General features: G+C 41.6%; 1 protein-coding gene across 14 annotated transcripts in view; it reads left to right on the forward strand.

Moving 5' to 3' along the window:
• ppfia1 (PTPRF interacting protein alpha 1) overlaps positions 1-21,925 on the forward strand; it is a 41,978-nt gene extending 20,053 nt beyond the window's left edge. Inside the window, exons 8-33 of one of the 14 annotated variants that reach the window (XM_026191875.1) lie at positions 135-281; positions 901-1,035; positions 2,850-2,933; positions 3,026-3,157; positions 3,338-3,400; positions 3,550-3,629; positions 7,600-7,750; positions 7,955-7,960; positions 8,191-8,414; positions 8,502-8,733; positions 11,181-11,210; positions 13,167-13,291; positions 13,396-13,568; positions 13,676-13,769; positions 14,164-14,175; positions 14,859-14,940; positions 15,042-15,242; positions 15,565-15,627; positions 16,371-16,397; positions 17,986-18,161; positions 18,376-18,473; positions 18,553-18,728; positions 19,549-19,617; positions 19,735-19,903; positions 20,068-20,132; positions 20,377-20,466. In XM_026191875.1, the coding sequence (XP_026047660.1) occupies positions 135-281; positions 901-1,035; positions 2,850-2,933; positions 3,026-3,157; positions 3,338-3,400; positions 3,550-3,629; positions 7,600-7,750; positions 7,955-7,960; positions 8,191-8,414; positions 8,502-8,733; positions 11,181-11,210; positions 13,167-13,291; positions 13,396-13,568; positions 13,676-13,769; positions 14,164-14,175; positions 14,859-14,940; positions 15,042-15,242; positions 15,565-15,627; positions 16,371-16,397; positions 17,986-18,161; positions 18,376-18,473; positions 18,553-18,728; positions 19,549-19,617; positions 19,735-19,903; positions 20,068-20,123 (2,805 nt within the window). In that variant the 3' untranslated portion in view covers positions 20,124-20,132; positions 20,377-20,466. Of the gene's footprint in view, positions 1-134; positions 282-900; positions 1,036-2,849; positions 2,934-3,025; positions 3,158-3,337; positions 3,401-3,549; positions 3,630-7,599; positions 7,751-7,954; positions 7,961-8,190; positions 8,415-8,501; positions 8,734-11,180; positions 11,211-13,166; positions 13,292-13,395; positions 13,569-13,675; positions 13,770-14,163; positions 14,176-14,858; positions 14,941-15,041; positions 15,243-15,564; positions 15,628-16,370; positions 16,398-17,985; positions 18,162-18,375; positions 18,474-18,552; positions 18,729-19,548; positions 19,618-19,734; positions 19,904-20,067; positions 20,133-20,376 lie in introns of all 14 variants that reach the window. The other 13 variants (XM_026191966.1, XM_026191789.1, XM_026192215.1 and 10 more) reach the window with 13 other exon arrangements.

Raw genomic sequence — 21,925 nt, forward strand, 5'->3', positions numbered from 1 at the left:
ATGTTTGCTCATGTTTGAGTACCAGGATTCTTTTAGTGCCTTGTCTTCTTCTCATATTCGTGTAAAGATGCCCAATCAGAAGGATTCCTGTCACAAAGGCTGAGAACTCTAAAGCAATATGTTTATGCATACAGTCTATGGCTCAGAAGGAAGACATGGAGGAGAGGATTACCACTCTAGAGAAGCGCTACCTGGCAGCTCAGCGAGAGGCTACCTCTGTCCACGACCTCAACGACAAGCTGGAGAATGAAGTGGCCAATAAAGACTCCCTCTACAGACAAGTAGGTCCCGTGCTGTTTGTTTAAGACTGTATAAAGCCACCACAACTCAGATAATCAGTTAATTGTGTGTTTGGCATTAGAGAAAATTGGATCAGTTTGTTTGTAATTTGCAGTCATTTCATCATATTGCTATTGTCTGCAAGCGCCCACACACTTTAATCTGGTATGCAGACAAGTGAGGAATTTATTGTTTGAGTCTCAGAGTTGGCTGCCAGCAGGAATTGCCTGCAGTTGTCAGACTCCTATTGAGGAATTCTTGCTGTATTCACACACTGAGCAGCGCAGCAGGCTCTTAATGGGAAGCCTTGAAGACACTGGCTTGTTTCTTTACAAGTACTCAGTGGAGATGGAGATGTCTTTCTCCTCCTCTCTTGGTTTTTGTTTGTCTCTGTGTCATTTTGATTGTTCTGTCACTCGCTTCCTGCTCTTCCCACCCTCGTGCATCCCTTGACCCCATCTCCCTTTTGTCTTTCTTTTTCTGCCCCTGTGCTGAAGTGTGTTTTCTGGTACTCTCTGCTCCTTGTGGATCTGAAAGCCACCTTTGAGACTGGAATGAAGGGACAAAACAGTCTTAAACGTATTTGCTCATGACTGTTTGGGTTTGATTTGTTTGTCGTAGACTGAAGAGAGAAACCGGCAACTTCAGGAAAAGCTGGAACTGGCTGAGCAGAAGCTGCAGCAGACCATCCGGAAGGCAGAGACACTGCCAGAGGTGGAAGCAGAGTTAGCCCAGAGGGTCGCTGCTCTCACAAAGGTATCAGCATCTGCACCTTTTTAAAACTACTGTTCATTTGTAATTGCATTTCTGTGTATATATGTATTTATTTTAAATGGAGCTGACTCAAAATTGCATCACCTCATAATACCTGAATAAAGGTACAAGTTTGCGTAACGTCACCAGATATGTTAAAGAGGTTCCTTTACAGCAACTCTGCATGGAAGCTGCTGAGGAAGCCATTATTTATGTTCCTCCAAATATTCACAGTGACCTATTTTTAGAAACTCAGCTCCTGTTCTTATCCATTTATAGTTAGAATCTTTATTTTGGACAAAACATCCTGCTGCATAACTGCACTGCAACAGCATCATATCACCTTATTAGTATTTTGTCTGGCTCTCTGTACATTTTTGAATGTAGTGTTTTTCATTGGTCTACTCATCTGAACCTTTTAATGTTTATCAGAAAGTGAGTAGAATCTACAAAGTCATCTTTCTCTAGTCTGTCCGCCCCTTCTGTTTCTTTGTTAATTTAATTAGTGCCATTCATTTCATTTATTTACGCCTGTTTAAAGACTCAGAAACAAACAGAGAAAAGAAGCAGACTGCCGTGTCTCATCCCTGCATTTTTAATTTGCATTTTATTTCCTCTTTGAGTGGTGCTTAAACCGCACACTTAATATACAGAATACAGCAGAGACACAGACACACTTAGAAATGACTGCCCTGGTTTCTTATGTTATTTCATTTGTGCAACTTGCAACACAGGCTTTCTCCCTTCAGCAACTAATTGAAATTGTGCTCAGTTTCTTGAAATGTTTGCATTATTATCCTGTTCTCATTTGTGTCTGTCATGCTGTCTTTGTGTGTTCTTCATGCTGTTCCTACCACCTCCGTCTTTAGTGTGTTCTGTGTGGCTCTAAAGGCACTAAGATATTGAAAAAGGTAGACCAGCTTTATCCAGACGGCTAAACCAATCCTTTTTGCTTACTGGGAGGTTCACTATCCCTTGTTGCTGAATTTAACCAGACCAATAGCAAATCTAGTGTGTTTAGATTTTCAGATGAAATCAAGCCAAAATAATCAAATGTACCTGAAGTCTGTGAAACAAAGAATACATTCCTGGTTAAGTGCAGTTTCAAACTTGATCAAAATACTCCGTCAAACCTGAATCGTAGCTGTGATCTGGCTTTATCTGTACAGCTTCTGTGTTTGTGCTTCATGTGCTAGTAAGCGGTGTTGATAGTTCGTGGTGATACCCTTCGTCTCCTCTCCTCTGAAACACAAGGCACCTAGTTTTTGGTGTCTTGACACAAACAGGAAGTTCCAGCTGATTTTCTCAAAGACTTATGGAGACCCCACCTATAAGAGCTACAAGAAAACTAGATCAGGCTGTGTTGCCTGTTGGCTTTTGCATAAATCTAAATGTTTTAGGAACCGGTAACCCTCATAACCCAGGTGTGTAGTCAGTGGTGAAACTTAGATAAGGCTGCCATACGGTAGATCTGCATTATGGGACGCATGAGCTGCTTTATTATTTTTGGGTTGTGTTACAGTGCATGTTTTTGGCTTTTTGCTCCTTTTAAAATATGTAAATGTTGGTGACTTCATCCTTTCGAAGGACCTGTTCTCATCATGTCAAACACAGGAAAAAAAAAAAGTATGTTGAACCTTGAAGCAGTACAATAAAAAGACTTTTAGCAAGGTCCTTCTCCAGGATGGATGGTAGAGGGTTTGGGATAGTAAGGTCTGGCTTTAGAGATTTTCAGCCCTGCGTGGATTAAATACATGAAATCAGAGAAACATATTTGTACAGATTTGTAGTTTTTTCTCATTAACCTTTGTTTTCAGGCAGAGGAACGCCATGGCAATGTTGAAGAGAGACTGAGGCAGCTGGAGGCCCAGCTCGAGGAAAAAAACCAGGAGCTGCTCAGGGTGAGAACGAGGGGAAATGTTCTTACTGGAAGCTTGATTCTCATTGCATTGCTACAGCTGTGCGTTGTATAAAAATGTTGCTATTTTCGTAGGCACGGCAACGGGAGAAGATGAATGAGGAGCACAACAAGCGTCTGTCTGAGACGGTGGATAAGCTCCTCTCAGAGTCAAATGAAAGACTTCAGCTTCACCTCAAAGAGAGGATGTCTGCCTTGGAGGATAAGGTAGAGCACTTCTCTAGTGCCTAATTCTAAAGTTAGGCTGATGAACAAAGACGTCGGCAAGCTGAGGACACAGTATTCATAGCTAACTAACTAAATAAATATTTGTTGTTCCTGTTAAATCTGTGTCGCATGGCTAGTCATGTGCCATGTTAAGCATTTCTTATCATTCCTGTTTCTCAGAATGCCCTGATTCGAGAACTCGAGCACACCAAAAAATTAATTGAGGAGTCCCACCATGAGAAAGTAAGGAAATAAAAATAAAGAATTCCTCCTGTTTGTGTGTTTTTATATTTTGGGTTGTTTTTTCTAAATTGTTCTATAGCAGTGGTGGTTTTTCCTCTTCATGGCTACAGTAGGTAACAAGAATATCTGTAACATGCTCTCTCTCATAGGAGCAGCTCTTAATCCAAATTGAGACTATGAGGGCAGAGAATGAGCAGGGAAGGAGCAGGAGCAACTCGCTACTGCATGGGTAAGCTAGTGAAATGATTTGACTTTTATATCTCGCTGGGAAACTATGAGGAACTCAGGTGGTTGCTTAACACTTTGTCCAGTGTTATGTCAAAACGTCCGTGGTCAAGATACTGACCCAAAAAAGTTTCACATGTCATTGGTGATGGCAGTATGCTATACATTTAATGGCCACTTTATTGGGCGATATCTAGTGTTAAGGTCAGAAATGTACATACACTTATTCTGGATAACGTGATGAGGTTTCACCCCAGCCAGACACCTTTGGCATCCATCAACAGACTTGTAGCATAACTGTGGATTCATATTTAACCACTAGAGTTGATTTTAATTGTTTGGTTTCCTACCACAGACCTTTTAAGCAGAGTCCATAAATTTTCCGCAGGGTTAAGTGTTTGGGAAGTCTATTCCAGAAGCTTATTGTTTGCCTGCCTTATCCATCCAAAACAAGTTTGACTATGTGTTTGGTATCACTGTCCCAAACACATAGTCATCCTAACTGTGTCCAAATTTCAATTGTCCAGCTGTTGATTTAAAGTAAAGTTGAAGAATTTAGAGGTACTGTGTAGGGCTGCCATGATTAGTCGACTAGTCACGATTACGTCGACTATCAAAATCGTCGACGACTGATTTAATAGTCGACGCGTCGTTTGAAGCTTTGTAAGATCCCAAAAGACGCAGGAATAAGTAGTAGGGTTTAAGAGTGTAATAACGGACTGAAACAGAAGATGGCAGCACTGCATGTACAAGGATGCCAGCTGCCGTTAAACCCCGAAGAAGAAGAAGCTGTGTCCCAGAATTCATAGCGCGGCCCAGCTCAGTTTCCAACAATGGCGGCAGCTAGTTAGTTTTAATATTACTCTTATTATTCTTTCTGGGTCACAAAATAAACGTTTAACATATTTTCAGGCGAGAATGTAGCTGTGTAAACCTCAAATATCGGCTCAGTTTATCAGGACACCACATATTTTCAAAAGCGCTCCGAGGTTTTCGGAGACGTCTGTTCCCCACTAGCTCGATAGCTAGCCGGGGGCTAGGTCACTAGCGCCGTGAGAACACCGGACTCCCGGCAAATCGTTTTCAAGCCCACCGCCGTCTTTCACTACTCAGGTTAAACATGATATATAAGTCACTTAGAAACTTCAAAATGTTATTGTTTTGCTTTTTTAGTATTTTATTTGTTCCTGAGTAAATCAGTTTGTCTGAGATTAAAGTTATAGTTTTTACACAGCTGAATAAACATCAAGCAGACAGCTGATTATCAGAAGTGTGAGATGCTGGAGAATATACTCTGGTGTCCTGTTATATTTTAGATAGCAAGGAGTTTATTAAACTTCACCGAAACAATCTGCAAATTTCATTAAAATTTAATAAACTATCATCTTGTCTTTATTTTTAGTTAGCACAGACCTGAAACACTTAAAGCTGTAAGATAATGATCGTTATATAAGAGCAGATGCTGCTGGTGCAATAAGCTGTGCGTTTTACGTCCAATGGATGATGATCTGATTAGTCGACTAATCGCAAAAATAATCGGTGACTAGTCGACTATCAAAATAATCGTTTGTGGCAGCCCTAGTACTGTGTCGTCTTCACTATTCTATTTAGTTTGTTCAATGTGCCAGTACCACTGACAGTCAACCAGCTTTGAAGCACAATGCTATCGCCACCATGCTTGAGAGTTGGTGCCTTTAATTCTCCACATGTATTTCATGTTATTGTGCACAAATATCAATCTTTCTCATCCGACTAGAGCAGGGCGATATGACCAAAAATATTTATCACGATATACATTTGAAAATTTGCGATAACGATATAACTGACAATATAATTGACTAGACAAAATACTCCTCAACTTTATTAGTGCAAAACGGGATTATAAGGGGCACTGTCGAGTTTCAGAAAAATCAAAGGATGATTTTAAGTGTGCCGTATTTTCCAAAAAATACGGTAATAACGACGGCCCGCTAGCATGCGCTACCAAAAATAGTGCTTTGTTGTGTATCTGACGGACGAAAGCCAAACCAGTTCCACACCACTGAAGCTGCAGCATTTTACAAACCAGTTCTGGTTCATCCGTTTCATTCAACGATCCACTTTTGCTCTTCTCATTCTGCGTCGCCGCCATGTGCATATGTAACCAAAGGCACTGCGCATGCGCATTTCACCCATATTCTATCGCGATATTTCATTTTCTTATCGTTGCCCAACATTACACCGGTATTACCGTGAACGGTATGATATGGCCCAGCCCTACATCCGACTATAAAACCTTTCTCCAGAAGACGGCACAGTGACACGGTGGTTAGCACTGTTTTCACAGCAAAGTCTTGGGTTCAAATCCACCTGTTTGGGTTGTCTTTGTGTGAGAAAACCAGAGTATCCAATCTAAAGACATGCTGTTTGAAAATGCCTCATTGAGGTCAGAGGAGAAAGAACAGTTTGCTTTAAAATGATAGAAAGAAAAGAGTAACACAACCAAGTTACAGAGAAGAACATCAAGAATCAGAATCAGAATACTTTATTAATCCCGAAGGAAATTAGGGTTACATCAGGCAGCACGCTAATGGCGCATGCGCACTTACAAAGGAACCTTCTGACCAACTTTACACAAACATCACATTGGGGAGACATGTCAGAAAGGTCGGCTGATAGGAAAAAAACAACAAAAATACATAACATGAGGTAAGAGGAGGAGAAAAAAAACTCCACTCAGACTGAGCTCCTAGTGGGAGAACAGTTTGATAACAGAAAAAACACCTCAGCACAAAAAGCACATGACTGTCAATACACCATAGAAACACAAGACAAGCAACAAGGGCGGGTAAGGGTAAGAGAGAGCCGGTGTAGACAGCGCATCCGGTCCTGCAGCATGTCTGCGCTGGTCCAGTTGACTGCCATGCCATGTGCTGGGCACAAGCATCGAAGGCGTTTGGAAAGGGAGGGGGGATGAGTGTGTGCATATCAGTGTATGTGTGTGTTCGTGTCCATAGTTCAGCTGAGACAGTGTCCTTCGCCCCGCCAGGCTAAGAATGTTGAACCCTGAAGCAGTGCAGCTAAAAGACCACACATGGTCTGATGACTCTTGATTTCTGCTGCATTCAGATAGTAGGGTCACAAAGTAGCTTAAAAAACATGAAAGCATGGATCCATCCGGCCTTAGAGCTATCCTGTTCAGACTGATGGTGGCCTAATGATGTTGGGAGTATTTTTTGGGCATAGTTTGGACTTCTTAGTACCAGTTGAACATTGTGTAAACAACACAGCCTACCTGAGTATTGTTGGTGACCATATCCCCTTTATAACCACAGTGTAGCCAACTTCAGCACAAAACACATCATGTCACAAAGCTCAAAAACGTCACTGGCCTCCAGTGGCGTTAACGGTCACCAGAGCTCAATCCAGCAGTGTGTAATGCTGTTATGTCAATAAAGTATCAGGGGACAGTTTCCAGCATGCTGTTGTAAAAAGTTCTGGAGGTAAAATGTGCTCCAACCTGGTTCTAGACATGTGTAACTAACAAAGTGGCCAGTAATTGTATTTCTACCATAAAGCTTCATTTTATTTACTTAAATGTTTATTTTTTATGTAGCATAAAATACATGCTTTGCTTATGACGATGGTGTAGCCTCTTGAACTGAACGTCGCATAAAGCAGGTAATTTCTATCGAGGCTAATATAACAACCATAGGCATTTCACGTAATGGCCATTTCGTTCTGCACCAAGTTGCAGCTGCACGACTGCAACCTAATGTTCTCCAAAATCAATACAGTACAGTGTTGATATTAACAGACCGGCCACAGACGCTGCAGGAACTGTTGTTTTCCCGTCCAATTTGTCAAAATGTCAGATGGCCTACAGATGTGACTGAAATCATTCAGTCATTGACTGAAAATATACACCTGATGTAACCTCTTAGTTTTCTATTGATTCATGAATGACTTTCATTGGTGTGACTGTGTTTTTCAAGGCGGTCTCAGCTGGGCAGCACCCCAGATTTCAGATATCCAGTGTCGGCCTCTTCGATGATGGACAGTAACTCGGACCATTATGGCAGCGCTCTCGTCCTGAGACGGCCTCAGAAGGGACGCGTGGCAGCGCTACGGGATGAACCTTCCAAAGTAAGCTCACACCTGCAGACATAAAGCAGTTAAACGACAGATCTGGTCATTCATGTTTAATTAATCCACTATTTGAGAACATCTCTTAGCTGTTTGCCTTGTACGGCTTTTTCTTTCTTTCCTGTTTCAGTCTAATGTTTGAGTTCTCTGATGCTTTTCTTCTTCTCCCCCGCTTCTTTGTTTGCTACTATTACGGACAATCAGCGACATGTAAGTCAGTGTGCCTGAGATAACCGTGACGGTGTCTGTGTGCTGCATCAATGACAAACACCCTAGGATCTAACTATGTATTGCTCTGTTGCCTGACATCCTCTCACATGCCTGCTGCCTGCTTTCTCCAACCTTTTGATTATTTTCTCCATACTGTCTTCTTTCCTGGTATCTTTCTTTCCTTCTCTCCATTCTCATTCCCTGTTTTATACCTATGTGTATAAATGTAGGTGCAGACTTTAAATGAGCAGGAGTGGGAGCGCATGCAACAGGCTAATGTGCTGGCAAATGTGGCACAGGCCTTTGAGAGCGACATGGACGCCTCAGACCTGGAGGAGGATCGAGAGACAGTTTTCAGCTCGGTGGACCTGCTGTCCCCCGCTGGCCAGGCTGATGCACAGACCCTTGCCCTGATGTTGCAGGAGCAGCTGGATGCTATCAACAATGAAATCAGGTACCACTATAACAAGCACACACTTGTCTCATGTAACCCCATTTCCATGTAAATATTGCCATATTTTCACCTTTCTTTCACTTGCAGAATGATCCAAGAGGAGAAGGAGAGCACCGCTATCCGGGCAGAGGAGATAGAGTGCCGGGTAGGCAGTGGTGATAGCCTTGGAGGACATTTCCGCTCCATGAGCTCCATCCCTCCGTCGCTATATGCTGGCTCGTCATTGGGCGGTTCTCCACCCGGCTCTGGCCACTCCACTCCGAGGCGCATTCCCCGCAGCCCCAACAGAGAACTGGATCGAATGGGTGTCATGACCTTGGTAACTTTTCTTTTACCTTCCTGTAATGAGTATCACAATTTCCTAAACATACATTTTTTAGAAAGCCCCTTTGAGATATACATCACTGTAAGACTAATATTAATTTCTCTGATTACAATTCCTGATATTTTAAAGCTGTTGTCTTAATTTGCTGTCTTTGTTTTTTAGGATTATTATATAATTAAAACAAGACCGGCCTTCAATGTTGCTTTTATGTTTTATCAGTGTGATCGTCTGCTTCTATTTGTATGCATGACTTTGTAACAGTTTACATATATAACTGCGCCCTGCCTGTAGCAGTATTGCTATGACCCCTACGTCACCCAGAGCTCCCTCTCCCATCAGACAGTAACTTATCTGCCTTATGGTACAACTGGCTTCAGTGCCCCACTTCAAGCCAATAACTTTGCACCATACTTCCAGGTACCTGCCCATCTCCCCACAGCTCCTTCATTCCCTTCTTGGGTGGGTGCAGTCTGCCACTTCCTGTCTCTTCTGATCCTTTTGCCAACTTCAGTGCAAACAGGAAACTTTTTCTCTGTGTTAAATCCAAATCGTGGCTCTGGGGTTTTGTATTTGTTTTTTTGACTGCTTATAAAAGTCATCAAATGGAGACATGCTTGTAATATTTTGTGAAAGCCAAGGAAAACCTCAGTTAGCCTCTTTTTAGATTATTATTTGGGCATTTTAGTCTTTATTTGACACTAGAGCAGTAAGGGGCGGGGGGCAGGTCGGACTTGAAGCCAGGCTTATTTTTTTCTTTTATTCTCACTTACACATCTGATTCATTGACTTGTGTAAACGCAGAGTAACAAAAGACACAAAGCTGTGAGTGTGGATGTTCAGGCTTGTCCAGGTCTCCTGTCAGCATTCAGTATTCCTCAATAGGAAAATCATAACAAGCACACCTGAAATGCTAAGCTGAATTCCATATATTTAAAACATCACCAGGAACCAGCTAGTACTCTTTTTCAAAGTTTGCTTTATTTTTGGCAAAGCGTCTGTTTAGGCTGCCACTTAATATCTCTTTGGTTATTTTTTAACTTAAGAAACAAGGGCATCCCAAATTCAAGATCCTGATTACATTAAAGACACAGACAACTGACTCTGTGTGCCAGCTGATATGACAAGAGGTGCACATCTGTTTATTTTTGGCTTCTCTCGCTGCATTCAGTTTCGTATTGGTTCTGTGGAACTGTAAAACCACTGGTTACCCTGTTAACCCTGCAGCTGGAGTTACTCTAGCAGTACTTGCATTTGTTTGGTTGTTCCAGATGTTTGAGTTGAGTGTCCCTTTAACGTTTGTTTGTTTGTTCAGTGTGTGTTGAAGTTACTTATACTAATGAAGTTGCTTGATTGCAGAGCAGCAATTTACATCTGCCCTGCTTAAAATCAGGCATTTAAACAATTCAAGCAGTTTATTGAAGTAATGCTGTAATACATTAGACATGAAGGGAGTCTTTGTCTTTGAGTCTGGCAGATCATGTCGTCAGTTTTACATTTATAAATCTTACTTGGGTTAAAAAAATCACAAGATTATCATTAATGCATAAGTAGACACATAAATAGACACTCCAAGAGGAAAGAAAACAATTTGGGTAATTAAATTAATTTTCTGCTCACCCATCAATTTCCTCTTCCCGTTTTCCTTTTATAGCATACGCTCTTCCCTGCTTTGGCCCCTACAGTGTCAGCTGAGCAAAGGAAATGAGTGATTAGATACTTTCTTCCTGGGGCAGGAAAATTCCTGCAGAAATGTGGCACAGTGATGGTTTATTTGCTCTGCTAATGCCAGGTCTATGTGGAATGCAGAGGGGTGGGGTGGGGGGGATCTGTCCTCCACCACTATTGGTGCAGAGTGGAAAATATGACGAGAACAGCTGTGCTCATAAATTCAGGTGCCGTACAGTTATTGTTACACACACACACACACACACACACACACACACACACACACACACACACACACACACACACACACACACACACACACACTATAGCATCACCTGTGATTTCAAATGCTGTTTAGCATGAGTAGTCAGCTAGCTGCTTGACATCTTAATTGATTTATCAATGCAAACAAATGTTATAAAAGCTTTTATCCCACTCAAATATTGGTGGTGGTGTAATTGTGAGCTAGACTGCACCCAGCCTACCTTGACCCAACCTTCAGCTTGGTTTTTGCAGTGTCTCCTCCCTTGGGTGTGGTGGTACTCCTGCAGACTTTAATTTCCCAAGAACTACCTTTCTTAATTGCACAATAAAAACAACAGCTTCTCTGAGTCTGCGTGTGTGTCTCTGCCTGTGTGTGCGCACACGGATAACTGTTCTGTGTATCTTCGTGTGATTTTCTGCTCTTGTCTCTTTGTGCATGGCTTGATTCCACCGCTGATCTGTTGTGTATTACTAACTGCTTCTCTCCTCTCTCCCTTTTTGCCACACTTCAGCCTAGTGACCTGCGCAAGCACCGCAGGAAGGTAAACTAGAGACCTGCTTTCCCGAGCTTTGTGAGGGACCTGTTTGCTATGTAACATCTCCCACCCCCAAGTTTAATCCCTAATGTTTACTTTCAGTTTCCCCATCCCATCCTTAAATCCTCCATCCGTTGGAAATATGCAGTCCTGTTTTTGAATGCCTCGATTGTTTTGGGGGGGGGTGTAACAGTGCTGCAAATAATACGTTTCCTTTCTTCATATTGAGTTTTAAGTAATGTATTTTCTATTATCAAATCAAACACACGTCTGTTGCAGGCAATCTCCAGCATAACATTTTTGCATTACTGGGCCTCCAGGCCAGCACCTCAGACTTTTATTGCACTTTAGTGTCATTTCTTTTACTTATTTTAACACTGCTGTGGTGCTTCACCTGTAATAATCAATCATAATTTATTAGTATGTAAGGGACTCATTCTTTAGAATGCGTCTAGTGGAATAAATGCTATCTCTGACTTTAAAATAAAATCACCCCTGCATATTGCAGCCATCACAGCAACAGACAAGGATGGAGGCTCCTGCCAACCTGCAGCAAAGTTTACAAAAAGATGGTGGTGTACAAAGCAAGTTTGTTTGCATCAAAACAGCTAGAGTTTTAACTTGTTCTCCTTTGAGTTTTTCTGTCTGTGTGAAAAACAGTGAAGGGATAATTTTCCAGCAAGTAGTCTCTAATGTGTGTAAATTAGTGTTGCCCTCTAACTTACACACAATATAAAAACTTCTACAAGGGTTTGAGCTGTCACTTGAGAAAGGATCATGACAAAAAACAAAATAAATCAGTTAAATTTGAGAAAAAGAATTGTTGATGCTTACAGAGGATGAAAATACAAAATTATTACAGTATTTTCAAGTTTCAAGAACTGGTGTGAGAAGTATCATCAACAATCAGAGACCTAGAACAACTACCAAGACATTAGTGAGTGACTTAGCCAAGTAGGAAATTGTAGTCTCAAAGCAGACGATGACTAGAACGCCGCATGGGAATGGACAGAGGTTGAAGACTAAGGAAAACTTGATTTTCTACAGAAGAGATACCTTTGAGCCAAATTGAAGGATGCTGAAAACAACCTGGAGAACGATTATGTATGCTGGAAGGGCCTCTTTTGGTCAGATGAGCTCTTTGCTTATGATTTGAGAAAGAAGGGCGAGGCGTGTGACCCAAAGAACACCACCCCAGTAGTGAAACACGATAATGGGAATATTATGCTGTGAGGATGCTTGAGTGTGTCTAGAACTGGGAATCTCGTCAAAGTGGGAGAAATCATTACGGAAAGATGTGACGATTTTGAACAAAAACCTCAAGTAGTCTGGGTTGTGGCTCTGTCTTCCAGTGTCTTCCAATACAACAATGACCCAAAAAATATTTGGCTCCAGGTCAAGACCATCAAATCTGAAGGAACTTCAGACATATAACAGGAGGTCTTTGTTAGCTTTTAGTTTACATTGTACAAAATACACTAAAGAAATATTTACTTACCTGGTGAACTGTTTAAGAAGTGCTAATAGCAGGTTCCAGGTTTAATTTTGAGGCAGGACTTTTCCCACGGATCCCTCCTATATGTTACATCAGTGACTGGTTAATACCATAATTAGAAGCCAGGATCTGTCAATCATTCTTCATTTTTCCCTCCACATTAAAAACACTCGTAGCAACTTTGGTTTCTTTTTTGTTTGTTTTACAGTGTTCATCACTTCGAAGTTCGTTCTCTTTTGGGAGACTGAGTTTCATTCTCCTTTTTGCCTTTGTGAAATTACACTGCACACAGTATTCCCACTAAATAATTGATTGTTCACAGTACTGTATCTGTTACCAATATCCAGTCTGTATGGATTGTTCATAGTCCACATACAGTGTAGCCTCTTGGTGTGTATTATGAACAGTAGGGTTTTTTCATTGTTGTTTTTTTGTTCCATTAATGTTTCTCTGTCTGTGTCATGCAGTCTACTCAAGATGATAAGGCTACTATTCATTGTGAGACGTCACCCCCCACTACTCCACGTTCCATCCGACTGAATAGGGAGGTGGGCCACGCCGCTAGTCACGAGGACATCCGAGACATCCGAGGGTAAGACGTGCATTTTTATCCAGGAAAAATTGTTTTAGTGTTTCTGGGATTTAAACATTTGTTTCTTCTTTCTCTATCTAATAACTTAACCCTTATTTGTGTAGGCTGAGCAGCCTGCAGGATGGACAGGGCAGTAACCCAAGCAGTAGCAACAGCAGCCAAGACTCTCTCAACAAAGCAGCCAAGAAGAAAAGTATCAAGTCATCCATTGGACGCCTGTTTGGGAAGAAAGAGAAAGGTCGGCCCAGCATTCCTGGCAAGGATCCTGCCAGCCAAGGTCAGACACTAGCAGCAGTGCTAAGCCGATGTTCTGGACATGTATGCTACTAATAGTGATGAGTTTATGATCTATGTTAGATCTCTGAGCTCAATGTTATGTTCTAGCTGGCACTCCCGAGGCAGAGAGCTCTCCGAAGGATGGCTTGGGTGTGGGCACCCTTGGTGGTCCTGCAGAGAAAAACAGGAAGCTACAGAAGAAGTAAGTGTCTGTATGACAGTCCCATCCCTTCCAATGTTTATGCAGAGTAAGAAAGCGAATATAGAGGATAAAAGGCTCTTGTAATTGTGCAGATATCAGTCTGTGTTGTTGTGCTGCAGTCCAGGGCTGCCTCACAAGCTCTTTCTGGCTCACGTGCACAGCCTTTCATTCCACCCCACGGCATTTCCATCGCAATCATCTCTCACATCTCCTGTTTTGTTTTGGGGGTTTTTGACACTTTCATTCTTAGTTTTGTTCAAGCAAATTGCAAACACCATAAATGTTTTGCTGTCACATGGCCCTTCAATAATCATCAGTTCATTCTTTCTCTTTATTTTTTTTCCTTCTTTTTCACATTTTGTACCACCCCCACTCTCTCTCATTCCATCTGTAGTCCAAAGACTGGGTAAGTTGGCTCATGTTGCTTTTTGCCTTGCCCGATCTTCTCGCATTTGGCTTCACATTGACCTCACCAGTAACCCTGCAGACCCCGACCAAGTATCTCTTTGAATGTCTGATAGATTTTCCATGCTGCTTTTTATCCTGCTTTCCATAGTGGAGCATAACTAACAGGAATGTGTGTGCACTGATTGTAGTGAGTGCAGGATTTTCCTATCGCAGTTTTCTTTTTGGAGCATGACGTCATGCACTACAGCCATAGGAAAAATGGAAGTTGGCTCTTTGCGTGTGTTCTTGTCCATAAAATAAACATTAGCATAGTTATATTTTTTTGTTCCTACACTCCTTTATTTACGTAAAACTGAATTGTTACTTAATAACGTGCTTTTGGACATTTCTGCCAACTCTTTAAAATGGATCTGCTAAACAGATGGTGAGCTTGTTGATGGTGTGGCACACAGCTACATCTAGTGGAGCACTGAGTCTTTCTTGGGTTCAGGTCCTGTGTTTGTCCCCTCCCCCTTTCCCCTTTCTCTCTCTTTCACTCAGTATGCATGTCAGCTAATGTCTTGGGGTTTGTGTGTGCATAATGGGATTTTGTGACAAACATTTGGATCTGTGGCTGTGAATATTTTGGTCCTTGAGCAAGTGAACCACCAAGTTGGCTTTCACATGTATTGCGTCTTCCAGGCATGAATTACTAGAAGAGGCTCGCAGACAAGGCCTCCCGTTTGCCCAGTGGGATGGACCAACTGTTGTGGTTTGGCTGGAGGTACAAGACCAACACAATTCATTTTAAAAGCAGTAAACTCAGTAGCATGTCTAAATCATTAATCCTGTTTAACTGTTGCTAATCTGTCCCCTTCTGGCCAGCTGTGGGTGGGCATGCCAGCCTGGTACGTGGCTGCATGCCGTGCCAATGTGAAGAGTGGAGCCATCATGTCAGCACTATCAGACACAGAGATCCAGCGGGAGATTGGAATCAGCAACCCACTGCATCGTCTGAAGCTTCGTTTGGCCATCCAGGAAATCATGTCTCTCACCAGCCCTTCAGCCCCACCGACCTCCAGAACGGTACCCGTCAGTGCATTCATACCTGCAGCTGGACCACTGTGCATATTTAACACTGATCACATTGCTTACACTTTCAAAGTCTTGATGATACTTTTAAGCACTGTCACATTCATATCATCTCATTAGCATGACACTTTTGACTGCCTACATACTTAACATGTACTAATGCTTGAATCCAATTTCTACTGGTTTCATCTGAGTTCAGTTGCTAACAATGAATGAAACAAATGCTTCATAGTTTTTTCTCCATTTGGCTCTCTTTCTGGCCTTCACCACTCTTCCCGCTTGGCGCATTTCTGATTGGTTGGTGTCAAATGATCAGACCACAGGAAACGTTTGGGTCACACATGAAGAAATGGAAAGTTTGGCAGCCACGCCTCCCACGGTTAGTCTACCCTGATTGGCTGGGCACTGGTGGCTTCTCACATCTATGGTTGTGGTTGAGCTTTGTTTCAAGTTGTCTTCAGTATTGCCAGACTTCACTTATTACATTGGATACGTCCAGTATGAATTTGGCTGCGTGCACGATCACTGAGTGTCTTGAAACAAAGCCTTTTTCGTTCCCCTAGTGGGCGACTTCTTTGTTGTTCTTGGATTGGGCTCATGCTCTTCTTTAGTCCTTGTACAGTATATGTATGTTTCACCTTTTGTATAGCTTTCACCTTACATGGACATAGATGGAATACACATGAAGAACTACCTCCCACTACCAAAGTTAGATTGGGCTGTTTATGAAACATTGCCACTCATTAGTGGGTGATGTATAGCCAAAAGAATCAGACATTACACACACATTTGTCTGATACCAGAAATGCTTCTCTTTAATAGATCTGGTTGGGTTAAACCTTTTGAGGACAATTTAATGTCCTCAAAAGGTTTATAGGTTAATGTTTTATTCATTTATTTATTTTCATATTTATATATACCTCTGATCACCCAGCATTTGTATTTCCTGTTTGATGCCTCACCATTTGTTTGTCTGTTATTTTCCTGCTATTTTTACTGACTTGTTATTTTGTTTATTGCTTTATACTTTCCACTTGAAGCTTCTCTAACCCCAGCACTGCACACTAACCCCTCACCTTTCTGTTCTTCTCACCATGCTCACTCTAACCATGCTAACACCAGGAGGATGACGAGGGTAGCTGGGCCCAGGTTTGCATACGTTCTCCAAAACCCACCTATTCTCACCTGTGATTGTTTGTTTGTTTGCTTGTTTGTTTTGTTTTTTAAATTCGGTTATGATTGCCTTGTACTCCTTTATTCACAACAAGCACATTCTAGCACAGTTTAATTTGGAGCTTGTCTGCATACAGTTGCTACTATAGAGGTTTGCTCTTAGAGCGAAAGCAAACTGCTCCAAAAAACTCCAGCTGAATTTTTATGTATCCAGTTTAGTTGAGCAAATACATGATAATATAATAATGAAACAGTACACTATCTGCACAACAGCTGCTGAGAGGCGGTGCTGTAGTTCAAAGGAAAATAACAGTAAAATGAAACAGAGTAACCTTACACAATGATTTCTTTTAAATCTGTAGTGAGTTCATCCAATTAAAGTAAAAATATATCTATTTATTTAATTATTTTAAACAACTTTCAAAGATAAATCTATAAACATGAATACATGGCTTTGATTATCTGCCAAATCAGATCTGATGCGTTAAACTAATAAGCTGTACTTCAACATCAGGCACGACTTAATCGTTACTTTCCTCATGTTCAATGCAAATAAATCATCCAAGAATATGCTTAATTAATATTTAGTATAAACCAAAACTTAGATCCTAATTCATTTTAGTGGTAAGAAACGAAACTTTCAGGGTTTTATGTTATAGTTTTTGAAATATTCATGTTCAGCAGCTGCCTCATGAAAGGTGAAAGAACAAAGCATTTTATTAATTGTAAATTAAATATGAATTTCATGTTTCTTCATTAAATGTTCATTCAGCTGGACAGCTGAGCACAACAATCGATTTGAGATGGAATGATCGGTTTGTTAGTAAAATAAGTAATGACAAGGGGCAAGATTGGTTTTTGTTTAGTTTTTTAAACATGTGTCTGAGAGGAGACGGGTCAAGTCAAAAAAATGAAGTCCACTAAAAGTTTACCAACCAATGTGACACGTGACGAAAGAGCCAACAGTCAAAGCAATGTTGGAGCTTTTCAGTTGACCACAGTCTGCAGCCAAGTCACAAATTAATACGAAGAAAAGCTGTGGGTGTATGTGTTAGCTTCCTTCACACTGTGTCAGCTTTCCTGATAGAAACCGGTGCACTGCCACTGATGTGTGGAGTCTTTTCACAGATAACTTGCTTCATTTTGCTTTGTGAATCAGGATTAGTCGACCTGATTATTTACATCCTCAGTGCATACACACACTTTGGTTTTGTCTTCCTTTGTCTCTACACAATAAAGAAAAAAATGTAAAGCATCCCTTCCTGGACTTATTCACTGTTGCCGGGCGACTCACTGGGTTCATCTAGTTGCTGAGTTGCAGATTTGTCTCCCACCTTTTACGTTCTTAGACTTTCTTAGATATTTTCTATAAACTGGTCATTAAACAGGTGGAAACATTGTTGATTATCATTCGAATATTTTCTTTTTTTTAATATATACATTTTTAATCAGTTTGCTGTTAAAACGGTTAATATACACCTGCTGTAATTAGCCTCTACCACGCCTCCATCTTTTTAGCCCACTCTCTCAAACACCAGCTAAGTCTCATCTTCTCTGACTGTAGACTTTGGCGTACGGAGACATGAACCACGAGTGGATCGGTAACGAGTGGCTGCCCAGCCTGGGTTTGCCACAGTACCGCTCCTACTTCATGGAGTCGCTGGTGGATGCCCGCATGCTTGACCATCTAACCAAGAAGGATCTTAGGGGACAGCTCAAGATGGTGGACAGCTTCCACAGGTGAGACATAGATTCATTTTTATTAGCAGCAGTGAATATCTTGAAGAAACCACAGCCTACTACAATCATGCCACGCATACATGCAACTTTGTCCTTTCTGCCACTAGTCAAAAAGAAATAAAACAGCTTACTTTGGGGAAAAAGACGAGCACATCGTGGCAGATTAACAACTAAGAGGCTCCACAGTGAACGAGTGTGTGTGTTTGTGCTACAGGAACAGCTTTCAGTGCGGTGTGATGTGTCTGCGGAGGCTCAACTATGACAGAAAGGAGCTGGAGAGGAGGAGGGAGGAGTCCATGCTGGAGTTTAAAGGTAATACATGCTTTTTTCTTTCCTCATTAAAACAACTTGGTGTTATCGTGCGTCACTCATCTCTGTTTTGTGCTTTCAGATGTGCTGGTGTGGAGTAATGAGCGTGTCATCAGTTGGGTTCAGGCCATTGGTCTCAAAGAGTACAGCAGCAACCTTTGTGAGAGTGGCGTCCATGGTGCACTGCTCGCCTTGGATGATACCTTTGATCACAACGCCCTGGCCCTGCTGCTGCAGATCCCCACTCAGAACACACAGGTGCACAAAACCAAATGTTTATGATGTTTCACCATCCAGCTGTTGCTTTTCATATTTGAAGGCCCAAACATGGTCACTTTTCTCACATGAGAATCAGTTAGTCCCAACTCTGTCCAAAAAATCCTTTGTTAGAACTGCAAGTGCATTCTCACTACTGTTTATTCGGTTGCCTGTGTGGTCTATTTTCACAGCTGGCATGTTAAAAACAAGTGTAATTAGACTGCATCACACACGTTTGTTCTTGTCTAAATGTTTCCAGATGTGCAATTGTACAGACCAGTTTAAATAAAAGTGCCGATCCATATAAAAATAGAATTTCTGCAACCACCTCCTATAAAATAACTGAGATCCATCAGGTGCTTAAAGATACCTGTTAGTTACTCATTGCTTGCTTGGGCCAATGGGCTCCTCCCAAAGACCTTAAGCTTTGAGTTTGGTGCAGTGCCCGGGCCATACAAAGGAAATTGATGTACATTTATATACATTTAAATTTTACTTACAAGATGGGGTTTTTGTTTTTTTTGGGGTTTTTTGTCAAGCCATTGAGATAAGTGGCACTGTGCTCCATGTGTAACTGCAGTGCTGGTGTCAGCCTGACATGAGTGACCTGAGGTTTACATCTGAAAGCGCATAATTATATAGGAAGTTGCATGAGAACGGGAACTGCACGAAATGGGTTTTGATGACAGAAACGAGAGATTTAGTGAGGACCAAAGTTCATTTCAGATCAGCTGCTCAGCAGACAGGAGGATGAGGACAGTGCAGGTCAGCGCCAAGGTCTTCTGTTAATCTCATTCTTCTTCTTTTCCTTCCTCTATAGGCCCGGGCGACTCTTGAGCGTGAATACAGCAGTCTGCTGGCGATGGGCACAGACAGGAGAATGGAAGAGGTGACAAACACGGACATTTGCTGACTTGTTGACGCCGCTAAGTAACAATAAGAATATCTGTGGACTAAAAACGTCTCCTGTCTTTCCCCCCCTTTTCTTTACCTCATCATATTCTAGGATGATGATAAGAACTTCCGCCGTGCTCCCTCATGGAGAAAGAAGTTCAGGCCCAAAGACATGAGGGGGATGTCCTTGGGTGCATCAGATACCCTGCCTGCCAACTTCCGAGTTACCAGCAGTAGTGCGGCATCTCCCTCGACTCAGCCAAAGAGGAGCCCGATGGATGGTAAGCAGAGAGAGCGGTGTCAGTGTGCGCATGGTGTGTGTGAGACGCTCTGTCGATGCTTAACATCTCCTCACGTGCACTCGCTTCTTTTTGGTTGGCTTTGTGATGATGCTGTGACTAACGGCATGTCTTTGCATGTGATTTCTGCCTACGTGGAAATACAGGAAGTCAGTCTATACAGAGGCTGGACACTGCCACAGTCAGGACCTACTCTTGTTAACACACAACGGTAAGACCGCACATGTCAAAAATGATGAAATCCTCAAATCAGAGACGTGTATGGCTATTTCTTCACTGCTGAACTGCTCCTCTATGCAAGCAGAAGTAGCTTTCTCGTACTGGAGGTCTCTGCTCTAACGCACGTTTTACGCATCTCTTTCCTGTTTCTCCCTCATCTCAACCCATCCACCCACCTCTCGGCTTCTGTCCTGCTTCCCTCTCACGTCCGGTGATCTCTCGCATTCCCTTCTCAGTTTATCCTCATTATTTCTATAGGTAACCGCTGGTCAGACGATGAAGGGGAATTCCCTGCATTCAAGACCAGGATGATGAACTGAAATAACTTGCAAGGACCCTACAAAGATATTTTGCTTCTTGCTGACATCACAGAGAAAGACTTTACTCACTAATTTCAGTATCCCTAGAAGAGCTTTTCTAGATTTACCTACATTTGTTATTATATATTTATGTAAACCAATGGGATTGTTGATTTTAGAATTTCTATGTAACCCCTTTTTGCCTCTCTCCTCTTAATCACCCCCCCACCTTTTTTAATTTTATTTTAATAAAAGCAACATTTCTCCACTGTGCCCGCATTAAGCTCAACTCTCAGATGTATGTAACTGAATATTTCAACAATCTGGAGTTTGTATATTTCTACCAACAGACATTTCATCTAATCTTTTTTTATAATTCTGATTCAGTTGAACAGATGTATGTTTTTGTCTCTCATATTTGATTTGAATTCTAATCAATGAATTAATTCTCAAGTGACTTGGATACGTGATATAACTTAATTCATATCTTTGCCCTTTTTAACTGTTGTAATATTAGTAGCTTATTACTTGTGATTTAGTGTAAATGCAGCTCTTAGGTCAGTGGATGTGTGAATATCAGAGAAATTGCTGGAGTCGTCAAACCGTTTCACAAACTGCTCAACACTGTGAGTCCTCCATCTAACTGCTGGCAAGCCCAGGCGATGGTGACAACACATATCATGTGAAACGCAATATATTTCTCTCTTGTCTGTTTATTTTCCATACCTGTGATACCAAAATGAAACTCTTAAAGAATTAAAGCCATATAATTGTAGCAAGGATAAAAACTACAGAGGGCTACATTTGGATGCAAGTAAAAAACAACAGATTTCCAGGTTCTCTGCAGTTTACCTTGCATGCAGAATCCACTCCGCTTATATGCACGCTTATATGCACCCAATTTATCCCTTTAACAAAATCTTCCTCACCTCTGGAGAAATGCTCACTCGTGCAGAAGATCGTTAAACAAATGTGTGGATGACTCCAAAGTGTGGAAACTCCTTCAACGGACCAACTTCACTGAGGCCTCAGTCGATCCCCACTGTCACCAGAAGCCCCTGATGGTGGTGCAGTCCACCAGCAACCCTTTTTTAAAAACACTCTGTACAAAGATTTTATATCAAGCCTTACTGTTTAACTCCTCTCTGTCGTCTCTTCTTATTTATTACTCATTCGTGTTTTGTGGCGTCAGTAATGCTTCCAGAGCTACGTCTGAATGTTGCAGTGCTACTTACGTTTTTCCGTCTACACTCACAACACGGGTTCCAGCATAAGCCTTTGCGGCAAATGAGTCGGAACCGGAGACTTTTCTTTTCACTCTACATGTAGTTGAAGCTGACATTAGAAATGTTTTTTGTTTGTGATTTAGCCATTTATGCACAATGCAAATCATGTTGCTGTTTTTATTCCTGCTCTTCCTGATGAATCTTCTGATCTTGTAACAATGATGTACAGTCTGAGTACTTATAAACTATTTTTATCACAG

The sequence above is a fragment of the Astatotilapia calliptera genome, chromosome 1, assembly GCF_900246225.1.
Source record: "Astatotilapia calliptera chromosome 1, fAstCal1.2, whole genome shotgun sequence".
Taxonomy (NCBI): Eukaryota; Metazoa; Chordata; class Actinopteri; order Cichliformes; family Cichlidae; genus Astatotilapia; species Astatotilapia calliptera.